The 14,935-nt window shown below is 44.2% G+C and overlaps 1 protein-coding gene across 2 annotated transcripts in view; it reads right to left on the bottom strand.

The window, feature by feature from the left end:
- npnta (nephronectin a) overlaps nucleotides 1-14,935 on the bottom strand; it is a 33,006-nt gene that overhangs the window by 6,433 nt on the left and 11,638 nt on the right. For both annotated transcript variants that reach the window (XM_037472318.2, XM_037472319.2), the window contains 6 exons: nucleotides 14,731-14,823; nucleotides 6,485-6,604; nucleotides 5,146-5,265; nucleotides 3,445-3,579; nucleotides 2,854-2,976; nucleotides 1,303-1,716 (listed from right to left, as the gene is read on the bottom strand). In XM_037472318.2, the coding sequence (XP_037328215.1) occupies nucleotides 1,303-1,716; nucleotides 2,854-2,976; nucleotides 3,445-3,579; nucleotides 5,146-5,265; nucleotides 6,485-6,604; nucleotides 14,731-14,823 (1,005 nt within the window). The remainder of the gene's footprint in view (nucleotides 1-1,302; nucleotides 1,717-2,853; nucleotides 2,977-3,444; nucleotides 3,580-5,145; nucleotides 5,266-6,484; nucleotides 6,605-14,730; nucleotides 14,824-14,935) is intronic.

The following is a 14,935-nucleotide window of genomic DNA, read 5'->3' as shown; positions in this document are numbered from 1 at the left end:
CAGTGCCTGGCTTCAAAGAGAAGTCTCCATCAGCTGGCACTACTACAGCATTTTTTATAATTAAATTCTGTAATTCAGTTTTGATTAAGGACATCAAACTAGTAAAAGAGCGATGGTGCCTTTTGGATGTAATTGCTGTCACGGATCCTTGCTAGACAGGGTGTGTCGTTTGAAAATGTGGATAAACAGTGCAGCTCAGAACATTTTTCTCTATTAACCGAAGCCAAAAAAAGATCATTACCGTGAGAGGAAAGTGTTCTTACTTTCCACTACGGCAACTAGAGAAACTACTCAATCATCTTGGGCAGATGGGCACTATTTCCTCATTGGACTGCTTATTACATCGCAATAGCTTAATTGGGATCATAGTAGTATGCCAGCGGAACAACTACGTAAAAGCATTAATAAACAAAGCTCCCATTGCACTCATTTGGTCTGATTAAAAAAAAAAGATCTTTGATTTCAACAATTAACACTTTCATATTGTAAGCTAGAATATAAAGTGTGTGTGTGGGAACTAACTGCCAACTGCTGTATGCACTGCTCTGTACTGGTCCTTCCCTCCTGCTGCTGGTAGACCTGTAAAATGACCTAAAACACTTATAATAGATTTGTGTGTGTATATTCTTCTGTATATATATATATGTTTTTTTTTGTTATTTCGGGCTCTTGTTATGTTATTACAATAGTTGTTTACCTTTGTTTGATGAATGCTTAAAAACTGCAGAAAAGTTCTCATGTTTCTTAAGCTGTTTCTTAAACTATGAAGCAAATAAATACTGAATGAATGAATATCAACAAGCGTCTTTCCACTACGGTTGGTTGGTTTGCTCTCATCATTCTTATTTTTGTCATTTTCAGACCAAACAGCGGGTTGAGGTTGAACGAACCTTAAACGCCCGCTGCACACCACCTCGGTATCAAACAGCTGTCAGACAAAGTCGGCACCGAGCCAGTCAAACGAATGGAGCTTTGAGCAGAGCCAGATATTCCCCTTCTGATAAAGACCAAAAAGCAGACTCATACGGCCAGCGAGTGGTTCTGTCAGCTTGCCAGAAACACGACTCAAAGTAAATGATAATGCTTTGTATCCCCCAAGATGTGTAAGTAGGCAAAAGTTCACCTGCGGGTTAATCATCAACTCTGTGGGGAGTAATGTGAGCTGATGTGTCAGAGCTGTGCAAATAATTTGAAATAAATGAATACAGGTTTAAAGGTTTGCTCCCATCGGGCACGTATATATATCTAATACATAAATAAAAGTATCAGATAAAAAAGGGTGTAAAGGTGTAAAAGTCTTACTGTGGACATCTCCTCTCTGTTTGGTAACCTCCTTCTGGATGGTGTTGTCCACGGGCGTGACCGGCGGCGGTGGCGGCGGGCGCCGCGTGGGCGCCGCCGGCCTCGGCGGGACGCGGGGCTTGTGCGTAGGTGCTGCTGGCTTCCTGGTCGGGACGTGGGGCTTTTGGGTGGGAACTGCCGTCCTGCGTGGGGGCGGGGTGACCCACTTTGGAGGCGGGCGCGCTTTGGTTGACGCCGCGGGCGCGGCCGTCGTGGCGGCGGTCGATTTGGGGAAGATTGGCACGTTTCTCTTCGGAGTCACTGGCGTGCGGAGAGTGGTGGTGGTTCGTTTGTGATCCACGTCGGGGATGCTGTTGTGGTGATTCGGAGGCCCTTTGTCTGGTCTCGCAGGCTCAATGGCCACCTTAGGAATGGCTGAAACAACAAGAGAAAGCAGACGCGGGACTGACAAATCAGCACTAAAATGTTAACGGCTACAGTTGTAGAGTAACTGCAATAATCCGTCGGGCTGAGTCTACTGAGACTGAGACCCGATTTAACTAAAAGTTCATTCAAAACCAAAAAAAAAATGGTGTGTCTCAAATCTCCCTGAAGCAATAGCTCACACAAGAGAGGCCAAAAAAAGCAAGATAGCATTCATTAATAAATACATTTGTGGATATTGTTGTAAATAGAAAAGAGAAAGAAGGACGTTTGGATGCCAACTCGCTCACAAAAACATCCCCACCTTCAGTGAATTTGTCCTTTCGTGAAATCAATATTGATCTCTGAAAGTGACTTTTATTGGTCCATGTGTTCCTCCCGATTAGCCATTCTTTGTGCGCCCAAGGCCATTGGGCTTATGCATAAGCATGCGTGTGTTCGTGCGGGGATGGGGACGGAGACTGAGGGGGGTCGGTCAGGTGTGGCGGCGGCGGCGGCGGCTTCATGAGGGTTTCATGAGTGAGGAATGAGAGTGGACAAAGGCAGGAGGTCCGAGCTCAGGTATTGGCCTTCTCAAGTTGCAGGCGACTTTGATATGCGATACACAAATAGGATATTGCAACTCGACTCCTCCAGCACTTGTGGCTCACACCCCCCCCCCCCCCCCCCCCCCCCACGACGACGACGGGGTGAAAATAAGTGCAGCGTACCACGCCAAGAGGCTTCCCCTCTGCTCCACGGACTGCTGCACCAGTTGTGTCTATTAAATGATTAAAGGACTGTGGAGACTAAATACATTCTTGTTCGCGGAGCTTGCACTAAAAACTGTGAGCAAGCAAAATTAGGCTACGAATTGACATTTGAGGATAACTGAGCTTTTTTTTGGGCTGGATAAAGCAAATGGTCACTTAGGGGCGCATGTGATAAGAGAGCAGGGGATTTAAGTGATGACTGACAGCCATTACAAAGAAAGGAATTTCAGTCCCGGCTCTTTGCTGAGAATGTTACTGCTTTCATGGCTTTTTTTTTTTTTTAAAACACAGGCAAAGAAAACAAACAATATGTGAGGCCCCGGCCCTCTTTGCAAAAGTTAGCATCAGGGCCACGGGGTTTGTTCTCAATTCTTACGTTTGCAATTGTGGCCCATCCCCCTGTAGCCTTCGTTGCATTTGCACTTGTATGAACCAGGCGTGTTGTAGCAGGAGGCAAAGCTGCTGCAGTGGCCCTGACCCGAAGAACACTCATCCACATCTGAAAAATGGTCAGAACACAACATTAAAACATGTTCATATAACCACAAAACATCAAAGGATAAGGCTTCGCAATTCCCATCAAGGAGAGCTACAACATTATGTCAAAGGTATTGTTAACAATAGCGTTTAAATGAAAAAGTGATTGCTCTGTGAATGCTAGAGAAAGAATCCTCAGAGTGGAAGCTGTTTTTATTTTTTTTTAAGATTTAAAAAGAGATTCCGAAGTAAAAGGATAAACATCTAGGCACACCACATACATGGGCCCTGGACTATTGTTTTGTATATATTTTATTTTTATAAGTACTATTAGCCTTCTATTTGCCTCCCTCAGTGTCATGTGAAAAAAAAGCATCTGCATCCGTAAAAGTATTGACATTACTGGTTATACATATACATATAAAGACATGCACGTATCCTTGTAAGTTCTACCTGTAAAAGCCACACTGTGGCGACCTTGTGAAGGTACCTGTGCATTGGTATTTCCCGTTGACGTATTGCAGGTCGAAGCCTTCGTGGCACTTGCAGATGTAGCTACCAAAGGTGTTTATGCATTTCCTGAACCGAGGACACACCGCTATCCCTGCTGCACACTCATCCACATCTGCAAGAGAAAAAAAAGGACGCTGGTTATACACAGAAGAAAATATTTAAATCAAACATAACATATTCATCATTTCCCACTAAAGAGTTGGCCTTCTACAGCACGTAATGCATTGAAAATTACACAATGCCATGAAAAACGTCCAGTAAAAAAAAAAAAAGGGAAACATCTCTATTCACATCAGGAGACTTCGCTCAACTGCCCTGGTTAGTATTCATTTATGAACAAAGCACATTATGTATTCTGTTCAGTGAGCAGAATGCAATACACAACACCTTGTTTCATTATTTAAAGACTGATCTGTTGATCACCTTTGCAGGAATGTGGACATTAATATTTAGACACAGAGAGGCTGACACGTTTACTTAAAAATCAATCATTTATTATTTCTGCATAATGCAGCTGAGGCAGCGCGGTGCCACAGGGACTGTTGTGTGAAAGGATCTTTACACGAAGACACCTGGACCAGCTGGGAAAACAAGCAAGTGAAGTAAGTGGGCTGAGCTTTCTTATCCCTTAACGGTGATCCCATAACAACTGCTTCTCATCAGCAAGACACTTAGTGCCCAACAGTTGAATTATTCAGCTACTGAAAGAGCAGTTGGGGAATTTTTGTATTTTACATAACACACTCGTGCAGACAAAAAGACAGTCGCTGTCTCAAAATGTATGAAAACACCGCTGACAAATGGCTGCTTTTTTAATCATTGTTACATCTGGCGTTGAAGAAAGTTTTTGTCATTATTTCAGAGCTGGAGATCTTTAAGCATCAGATTTACACCTATTAACTGTTAAACATCAGCCTTGTCTGACAAATTAAGCATTTTCTCTGAGAGGCACCAAAATAAAAGGCTGTCTCATCCTTAACTTACATTACATTTGCATTTTCATTATATTCATGTTAATGTCACAAGTCAATTGGTGATGGAGGTTCTATTCAATCATCTCTTTGGTTACATTACATAGAACCAGAGACTCTCCATAAAACAGCGTCTTCGAGTGGATCCACAAACATTCCATTAAACAGCTGTAACACCTGCTGCAAGAAACCGTTCCTTCCCCTCCTCCATCCTTTTTCATGATTTATGTCTGTCCTGCTTTAAATTCCCCCCCCCCCCCCCCCCCCATTGGGACACGAAGACAGGAAACAGTCCAGTCTGGAACAGCCTGTATTTACACCTGACACAGGTTAACTGGTTAACTGCCTCAACTGCCCCTCCATCCGCTAACTTGTTTTGAAGAGGAGGACCGGAGCTGGGCTTCCTCTGATCTCATTGCTGCTGTAAAAGCTGGAGAAAGTAAGTGCAATGAAGTCACCGTTTGGTTGACACTGTGTGTTGAAGGGCTGCGGCCCTTAATTTAAGCAGACCTATTGGTAAATATTTTTTGGATGGATTAAAATTCCCTTTTTCACTGCCAAACATTACCACTCAGCTAATTGAAGGGCTGAGAAGAAGGCTGTGTTTGCGGCGCTTTACATCAGCAGCTTAAGGGTCGGCAGACGTACCGAACGGCTCAGGTTTTCCGGCCCCGTGGCGACATTCGTATTTTGAGAGTAACACATACCGACGCAGGTTCTTCCGTCCGGAGCGAGCTGTAACCCCGGCGACGGACACTGACATCGGACCTCTCCTTTCAGCACCTCGCAGCCGTACTGGCAGTTGGCCATGCCACAAGTGCGAGCATCTGGTTTACACGACAGAAACACAACACACGTTAACACATGCAGAGAGAGGGCGCGCTCATTTTCTATCCCTTCCACAGCCGCCCTTATCGTTATCCTCAAACCACTATGGGAGAGCCAGGCCACTGTCCGATTATTAGCTGCGAACACCCTGAGGTGGCGATGACAAAAAACAGCACACGCACACACACTCTGCCATTATTAGGTTCCTGCGCTGCGCTGGTGGCTCTGTGTCTGCGCGCCATCCTCCCCCAGCCACTTTCATCCCACCCGACTCCTGACAAATCAAAGCGTGTGTGGTGCAGATGTGTGGGGCAGATGTGTGAGGCAGATCAGGACTAAAAAAAATATATATATATATAATGGAACAGATTTTCTTTCAGCTCTATAACTTTCGGACCCTAAAAAGGAAATTAAAAGTGAGGCTCCATGCTGCCGCTGCCACTTCAGCTGCCGCGAGCTCCCCGGAGTTCAGTTTGATGACTAAGGCAAAGCCGGGCTGATTAAATGCTACAGTGATCTATTGATCAAAGCAGTAGAAGTTGAGACAAGAGCAGCGGCAGGGTGTTTAACGCCATCAAGCTATCGTCACGTAACAGCACCTGGAATAGCGTTAGATTTCTAAGAAGTTAATATTCCAGACTTCACATATGGATAAAGGTATTTCCTTCTGGTAATAAATAACTAATTAAAATAGGACAACTGGGAGGCACGCCATGCTCCAGAGGGAGAGAAAATAGTTATCAGGTGGGAAACAGGATTTACAGCAAGACATGTACAGGCAGTAACTCCCATTCTGTGCAATACCTCAGGGCAACTGATAAGAAATTCATGTTCACTCAAGGGTCTAAAGGGTTAGTCCTTTTCTTCTGAAAAGGGTTCTTCAGGGGGCTTCTTTAGACTTTGCAGTTGCTAAAATGAAGCAGATCAACACGGGGCTTTGATCAAACCAGTCAATCAAAGGACTGCGAGGCTGCTGTCAGAGGTACTCGCACTAGTGGGAAAGCACATTTTCTAATAGAGAACATACGTCACGTCAGCATTGCCCAGCACGGGCATTCAAAATAATACACGTTTAGTGATGCGAAGAAAGCCTTCACGGTAGCATATCCAAGCTACGTAGCGAAAGAAAGATTGTTCAAAATGTTCACAACAGTATGTGGTGTGCTTCTGTGTGTGTGTGTGTGTGTGTGTGTGTGTGTGTGTGAGGGGCCAACTCACTTCCACAGGTCCCGTCGGGCATCAGCATGTAGCCGTTGAGGCAGTAGCACTTGTAACTCCCGTATGTGTTCATGCACCTGTGTTTGCACGGCCTCGGCTTCAGCCCGCACTCATTCAGGTCTGCAGACAGGAGGGAGACAACATGAGTGGACTGGAGGACAGAGAGCGACACAGAGGTGAAATTAGTCCGAGGGCAAAGGTTAAGAGGTCAGTAATGTCAAACCTCACCCATCCATTTACGTTTTGGGGGTTTGTGTGTCTGTGTGTTGGCGTGTGTGTTTTGTTAGGGGCTGGGGGTCGCTTCGAGGAAGTGCCATGTTCTGACAGGCCTGTAACCTCCCCCTTTGATGATTTAACAGGAAGCCAGCGTCAACCGTCAACCTGCCCATTACCTGCGAGCGATAAAAGACGCCATTACAGCCTCTGACTCACCGTGACTTCATGCGGTTGTAGCTGCAACATACACATACAGTTCCTGTATTTTTATGCGGGATAAAAGAAGAGGAAACTCACTCACGGCAGCCAGGGAAAATGAATAAGAAAATGCTGCTGACTGAGAGAAGAGAATATGCCCTGAGCTCAACACCTGTCGAATGCTTATGCAAACTCAAGTCATTAAACCCTTCTGCCAGCAGCACCACGTTCACGTATTGCAGCCCCCAGGTTTCCTGGTGTGGTCTACGTTGCCTCGCAGGAATAACTTACCGGTGCCCCTAAATGGAACAGAGACACCATTGATGTTATGAGACACACCTGTGTGCGCTCTGCTCCGCGACAAGTCAAAGTGTCCCCATTCTGAAGGGTTTATGGCGACTAAATCAAATAAACGAACTCATGCTCTCGATTCCGTTTGAATCCAATTTTTTCGGACTGAAAGATAGGTGACGCTCATAAGACTGCAGCAAACCATCGGCCCGACAGCTTTCCAGTCCCACACATGGAACGACATGAATCACGGCCTCGCTCTGCTTTGGTATATCAGCTCCGGGGCCGTGGTGTGGAATGATTTAGTGATGCACCTCAATGGGATGGATACAAGCTCGATGTGGTTAGTTAAACCTGATCAGTTGCTGCAGAGGTCAACGTGTCCTTCAGAAAAAACGCCCACGCTGAGCCGACGAAGCGAACATGTTTACTTCTTAGTGTAGAAACCACTGGACGCTGGTTTTAAACAATGTAATTGATTAAAGTAACATTCACAACATCCAAATTGTAGCAAAGCAACCAGTAATAGTCATTGAACAAGTTTGTATTTCTTCTATTTGAGTCAAATGGACTCATTTAAGTACATTTTTGATTCTCTCTCGTGCTCTAACAGAGATTATCGCCTGCAGATTTACTGTTGTGACACAGAGAGGAAGACTTTTCATTAACAGTTTTCTTCAAACCTCTTTTTGATTCTCTTAAAGAAAACCAAGAACATCACTGAGAAGTGATGGGGCTAGTTTGCAAAATGCGTTCCTGATGCTTCTTACTTTTACAAATATTTTAAAAGGATCTAGAATGTGTCACACACCTTTAGGATTAATGAATATTGAGTCTTGATATTGTTCAGATATCGGACAAAATCTCTCAGTGTTATCAGTTAGAATTAATTTAATGTTACAACTGGGATGATTGTTTTTTCAGAATGTTTAAAAAAAAATTAAAATAAAACTAACTATTATGTCTGAAATAATTTAAAACCACTGTTGGCTTTGGTTCAATATTATTTCTAATGAGGTGGGTTGGGTTAACATAGTTATGAACAGAGACAACAGGTATTGATTGAAGTGAATATCTCACACACTTATTTCTTAAATCCCCAAAACGGTATGTGTGGGGTCCATTGGGAGTATTAGGGCTAAACCCCGAAATCCAACTACAGAGGAATCCAACAAACAGGAATGATGACACAGGCTTTAAGTTATATGAATAACTTGTGCTATAAATATCCTCCTGTTTCTGGGCGCGGTAGAATCCTCACAGATAGATTTTGTGTCATTGTACAGCACATGAGGGGTCATTTTCATCTTGGCCAACCGCACTGTAAACGGCTCCGTGTTTAGCTCGGTGGACACATGCAGGGTGCATTCTCTGAGTGCCACACGGCTTCTCCATTTAACAGATACCAGGGATTAATTTGGATGAATGATGGAGCAGATGCCAGGTTTGTACATCAGCCCCCATCTTCTATTTATGGAACCTTCTGGTCGCTGCTGGAATTTGGGCTTGTTGAATCCTACCAATTGCCACACGGCTTTATGTCATTTTCCATCACTATAAATTCCTCCGGAGGCACAGGGGGCGGTTTGTGAATGTAGTTTATGCATAAGGGCCAAGACAGTGAAACATTTATAGGGCCACTGTCATTAAATACAAGAGAATGGATAACAAGGAGCAGACATTAACACGTCAATTCGTTTAGATTCTAACGAGGACAAGCATGATGAATGTTTTTGTATGACAGATGTGCTTTTATTTGAATATCTAACTGTATCTTTGTCTTTTATTCTGACGGAAATTTCTCTGCTGATGGGTTTTTGAAGCCTTTTCTCTTCTTAATTGTTTTTGAAAACAAACTAAGTCAAAATGTCCTTGTTGAGACACCAAGCTGAGCCCTACAGCTGCCTCCTTCAGCATAATGTCCACAACACAAGCACACTCAAGACATACTTTGCTATTTTAATTAGAGGTATCAACCTTGTTCCCCTGCCTGGTTTTCACAGTAAAAAACTGGCATTTTCATTACTGTGATTAAGCCAAACCGTAGCAACACTGTATTTTCCCCGCGTGGCAGAGACGCAGGTCTCCACTCACTCGTTGCACTAAAAAACAGCTTAAAAATGTAAATGAGGGGATTACTGAAACAGTCCCATTGTGAGACAGCTCCCTGAGCATTCGGCACATGCCAGACACAAGACACAGCCAGGGCCGCCTCCTCCTCCATGTAGGAAGGAACCGATAACATCAACAGAGGACGCAAGGGACAAAAACGGCCAGAGGACGCGGAGATGAAAAAAACGAAGATAACTGAACAGACACGACCACCAAGTGACAGTTCGACGCGGTCCCAGGGCCCAGCGCTGCTCAAACAGTAAGCGACAAACCCGAGAGTGTTAGATGTACAGCATGCGAAGGGATATAAAGTGGAGCGATTCACCATCTCCACTGATTCTTGACGTGCTCCTTTAACTATCACAGGGAGATTAGCAGTACGCTTTTTCTTGGGGATGTGTTGGGCTCTAAAGTGGAGAACACCGGGTTCGGATTCTAGGCCTTTTTTTATGGCAGCACTGGAAGACCCACCGTGTCCATGTCTTGTGATGGTTTTAAAGGGAAAGAAGAGCTCTTTTTCAGCTACTAAAAAAAATAAGAGGGAAGAAGCAGTAAGAGAAATAATTACAATTATGACTGCTTTTGTACTGAGAAACTGTTATTTTAGGTTAAAGGGTGAGACAAGGAGAGGCAGAAGTAAAGCGGTGAAGACTGTGACAAGCTTGGCATTTGTGCCGATAACTGCTTTTGGGTGGCGTCTCGTCTGCCAGCGTGTACAGGAAACTGTTAGAAAAACAGTTAGAGGGACATTTACTCCTCTGCAGTTTGCACAGCGCAGCACCATGCATGTTGCCGAGATGGGTCGGAAGCGGAGAAGGTGCTGGGGGGTAGAGGTCGATCGACGAATCTCACCCTCCATTACTACCCTCGCCGGCTGACGGTCCGCGGGAAGGAAGATAGGAAGGCGACCGCCCCACACCGGTGGGGTTAAATAGTCCGGCTCTTCTTCAGAAAAAGGGGAAATGTGTTACAGGGGATGAGGGGAGTTGGTGAGAGGGGGTTCGATTGAAGTTAAGGAAGCAAAGGGTGGAGACGGAGAGGAGAGAGAGACACACACAGATGAAGTTAGAACAAAAAGCACCAACCGATGGATTAGAACCCCTCCGACCACACCACATTCCTGGAAAGTAAAGAGGAGCATTATGCGGTAAAGAGGATTACATGTGTGGGAACTGGATGTGGCTTCGGTATCAGAAAAGTTCTAGGAGACCTGGAGGAATCCAATGTCTCCTTCTTTTCCTTTCCTTTTCTGCATTCCTTCTCTGTGGGTGACATTGGATCACCCACGTTGCAAAGAATATTACAGTGTCTCCCGGAAGATCCCGTCTCAATTTGTAATTTGGTAAGGTAGACAGGGCTTACAGGTTATCACTGCTTCACTACAAAACACACATGAGCCTCAAGAGTTCCAGGCCCTCCCCTCTGCGCGTATCCATCCATCCATCCGGTAACTTCTCCTTCGGCAGTCAGGTAACGACACCTATTGTTAAGTGACAGGAAGGTAATGCAGCTACCTCTGACCATCCTTCAAGCCCTATTGAAGGACGCGGTAACTTAAGCTGCAAAGTAATGCAAGCCCACTCTTCCCAAGAAGGAAACAATTCCCTCAGAATTGACCTAAAAATAGGCACTATAGAGGATTGGCGCCCTGTTTAAGTAGCTACACAGAATAATTCACACAGAATATCATGTTACCAAACTCCATGGCTTGCATTTATTGTTCTTTATTGTTGTAGTTGAATGAGGTGAACATGAATAAGAAACATATTTCTTTTAATCTCTTTTGGAAATAAGGTGTTATTTAAATTAATTTAATGCTAAATCTAGTGCATTTTTAAACCCAAACAATAATAATAATAATAATAATCGTATACGTATCAGATTTAGGACCACGGGCCAAGATTCGAAAAAAGCAAAATTCTGTGTCCACACAGAATTTTCACAAACCCAATCTGATCCGTGTCACATATGGAGTCACGCCACTTTTGCATGTAATTTGAACACAGACTAAGTAAGTAAAGATATCTTCAAAATGCTTGTAAACTCGAACAGATCCCATGCAATTGTGAAACAGAAAAGCTTTACTGAAACATGAGGCCATGGTATAATGCCACAAATATGCCCCAGTGACAAACTGTGCACGGTTATCTGATGCGATGTGTAACCAACACCCCTGGGACTCAATAAATGTTAGTGAAATGCCAAAGATTACATCATGCGGTATGTATAATAAGATGCAATCTGTTCCATATAGTTTATGGACGCGGCTGTTCATAAAACCCAGCTTTTGCACCATGATGAAAACAAAATCTGCAGGAGGGTGATGACATTAGTGGTATGATTACAACAATCAGTCAACACAATCAAGGAATGTGCTGAAATCTTAAAGCTGCTGCCAGATATCTCCTTCCTGTCTGCAGCAATGTGACACCGTCCCATATATTTTCATTGGTTCAGTGATAGAGGACCGTTCTGCAAGACAGCTCTTAGTATGAGGAGATACTGCCAGTACTTACAGTGTGTTGTATTGTGAACGTTGCCTCTCCATAGACATTTGTTAAAATATCTGTGTCATGACAATCGCCAGGTTAGCAGAAATATCCTTTCTATCAATCTTATTTCACTTCCTGCTTCCTGCTTGAGGAGGTCGGTTAAGGTCAAATATTACGAGAAGATAAGTGGGAGGGACATTCCCATGATAGTGACGTGGATGCAGTACTTATTACGTGCAGCTGTTAATAGCGGACAGAAAGGAAGGAAAATGGTGACAGAGCGGCGTCTGTTTCTATAGCAACAACACTTTGCCTTCACACCACGAAAGGTCCAGATACCCGTAATCCAACTAAAGCGGAATAAGTCTGTGTCTGTATGTATAAACATGTCAACCGTTCATCAGATCGCCAGCTACAGTAGTAACTGTAACTTTACAATTGAATAACATTTCATCACTCGCCCCATACACCCAAAAACAGACAGCCGAGACACAGACAGCTGTGGGCAATATTGATTAGTAATTATCTCAACAACTGTTCATATATTCGGCTTATCCGTTTGCAATGGAGAGGGACTTAACTGATCTGAGGACATTTACAAGTGTTCCTTTGAGCACCCGATTGACTTGTATACCAGTAATTGCTAGGGCATGCATCCTTGTCATGACAGGTGTATTAATGAGGGTCCAAGTGCAGTGTGGAAAATATACCGTTTCGGGGATGAAAGCTGGAAGCAGCGACGTCGTGAGCTGAGCAATCAGCCCGTTCCAAACGTTCTGAATCAGACAATAAAGACTTTCTTCAACTTGAAGTGGAATTAATTGTATAGTTGGTGGACAGAAAAGGATGAAAAAGAAGAAAGCAGCATCTGCAGGACGCTAGAGCCGCATTGCTTCTGATGCCAATACTCCAGCAGAGTCTTTTTATAGCGTCGGGTCATCTACACTTAATTAAATCCACCTGCACAGAATAATCATCTTATTAAAATGATTGGATCAGCAGTGGGGTGTTCTGCCGCACTGATAAACAGATTATCCCTGTAATGAGTTTATTTGTGCAGCGTATAGCGTTTTTCGTCCATCGTCACAATGCGGTGTGACAGGTCCAATTTTCATCAGCAACAAAGTGGAAGCTCTTTGTGAAAAGGATAGAGATCCTCAAAGTAGTGCTTATTAATCTTGACAGTTGAGTACCTGTGAAGTTAAGGCTGAAGGTGACACGCATACAGGTGTTAAGATTTTCTTTATAGGAAAATTAATCAAAGAGAAATAACCATTGTGGTGAAATTATTTGACAAGTGAAAAGAGCCAAAAGTCTTTAAATAAATCTCTTATAAGAATACTAACATTTTGACAGAGGAAAACATGTCTTTGGTTCGGTAGAGCGGTAAGATCAATACAGTATCTACTCTGCATTGCGTTTGGTGCCACTACTGATGTTTGTTTGTGCTCCATACATTTTAGATTCCATGAATTTTGTTGTAGTTTTTTAAATTAACTTAAATTGGGCAACGTGGGGGAGTTGCTCAATTTGATACCAACCTTCAACATGCTTCACATTATTTTAATGATTCAATTTATTTATATGAAATAGACACATCTACTAAACTAGCGAACGATGGCGCTGAAGACAACACCTGGCGTGACGGCATGGCGTGTTCTCACGACAAAGCGTTTCTTGGAGACAGGACTTGTAATGTGAGCTCGGCTTAGATCGCTGTATCACGCTGTATCGCTTTCCATCGCTGTGACCCCCCTCGACCTTTAGCCGAGTCAGGGAGCGGCCCTCGGCCACGAATTTCCCCCCCGGTCGAGATTAATGACGTAGGGCATTAGAACGCGTCAAGAAAAATCTAATCTCTAGTTTGGCAAATAATTAAATTGGTTCACGAAGCATCTGCCAGATCAAAACAGAATCCAAGGTCATCTCCCCCCTGAATAGGCTGAAAGGGCATGTCTGGCACTCAAAGCGGAGTAAGACAGAGAGCTCCGTAAAACATCTAGAGCTTATTGGATAAATGGGGCTTCGATGGACACTTGAAAGTACAGTTTCATCTTGAAAGGCCTTGGAATCGCATTTGTCAGATAAGTCGGTCTGAATGAGTGGAAACGAAAGTCTATTGTAGTTGGATACGTGACGCTTTTTTTTCCCTTTCCCCTTTGTTGCAGATTAAGACAAAGTACAGACGTCTGGACGGGCAGACAGGAGCCACCTATAGTCTCCAAGTGCAGGGTGAGTCATTTGGAACATTCCGGAAAGGATTTCAACACCCCCCCCCCCCCCCCATCCCCCCCCGAGCCCCACCAACTCCTCAACCCTTGTTGTTTAATTACACACTCTCCTATTCCTATCTTAGGGCGTGAATTCCACAAGTATTTCCCGGCTGCTTGGATGCACATCAAGTAGCTGGGAAGCCGTTCAACATGTCCAATCCGTCAATGTGGAAGTTGCACTGGAATTCTACTGCACTTTCGATTGCATTGGTTGCACTCGGCTGAGCCAAGTTATCTCAGGTCAGTAATTGAGATGTTATCTACACAGGAGAGAATGCACCTCCAGGATTATTCAATAAGGCCTCACCACTCATTTCCATCGGAGCTGAACCAGCACTTTCTCTCTCTCTCTCTACTACTTTGGGCTGGTGGCCAACCAGCGTCTGCTGCATTACTGTCAACTTAAACACGCTCGGCTTGAGCGGTGGAGATCCGGACGCGGTAAATAATGGTTACCTTGCCAATTGCTCAAGGCGGCCGTTCTCCTTCACTTGGCTGTCATGTGAAAAATATGCATGTCTGAATGGGGGGTCCGCAAGATGTCCTACTATTATGTCTCCTGCTCATTTAGTACATTTAGTACAGTAACAGCATATACAGATATTCACATGCAACCGCAAAGAAACATCGTTTCATAGTCTAAAAGTCATGAGCGAGATCTCACCTTGATTGCAGGTCTTGCCGGTGAAGCCAGGGTGGCACTTGCACTTGTTGGGTCCCACGCAGTCTCCGTGCTTACAGCCCGGCTGGCACACAGCTGTTCAGGGAGGATTCAAAGAGGAAGAGACAGATCAGTGCAGCGTCCTGGCGACTACTCGCTGCAGATCAGAATGGAAACGCACTTATTCCTACTGCTCCTTCAGTACTTC

This window comes from Pungitius pungitius, chromosome 9 (genome assembly GCF_949316345.1).
Source record: "Pungitius pungitius chromosome 9, fPunPun2.1, whole genome shotgun sequence".
In the NCBI taxonomy this organism is placed as follows: Eukaryota; Metazoa; Chordata; class Actinopteri; order Perciformes; family Gasterosteidae; genus Pungitius; species Pungitius pungitius.
The sequence above is the reverse complement of the archived record's forward strand: the minus strand, read 5'-3'. Positions and strand labels throughout refer to the sequence as shown.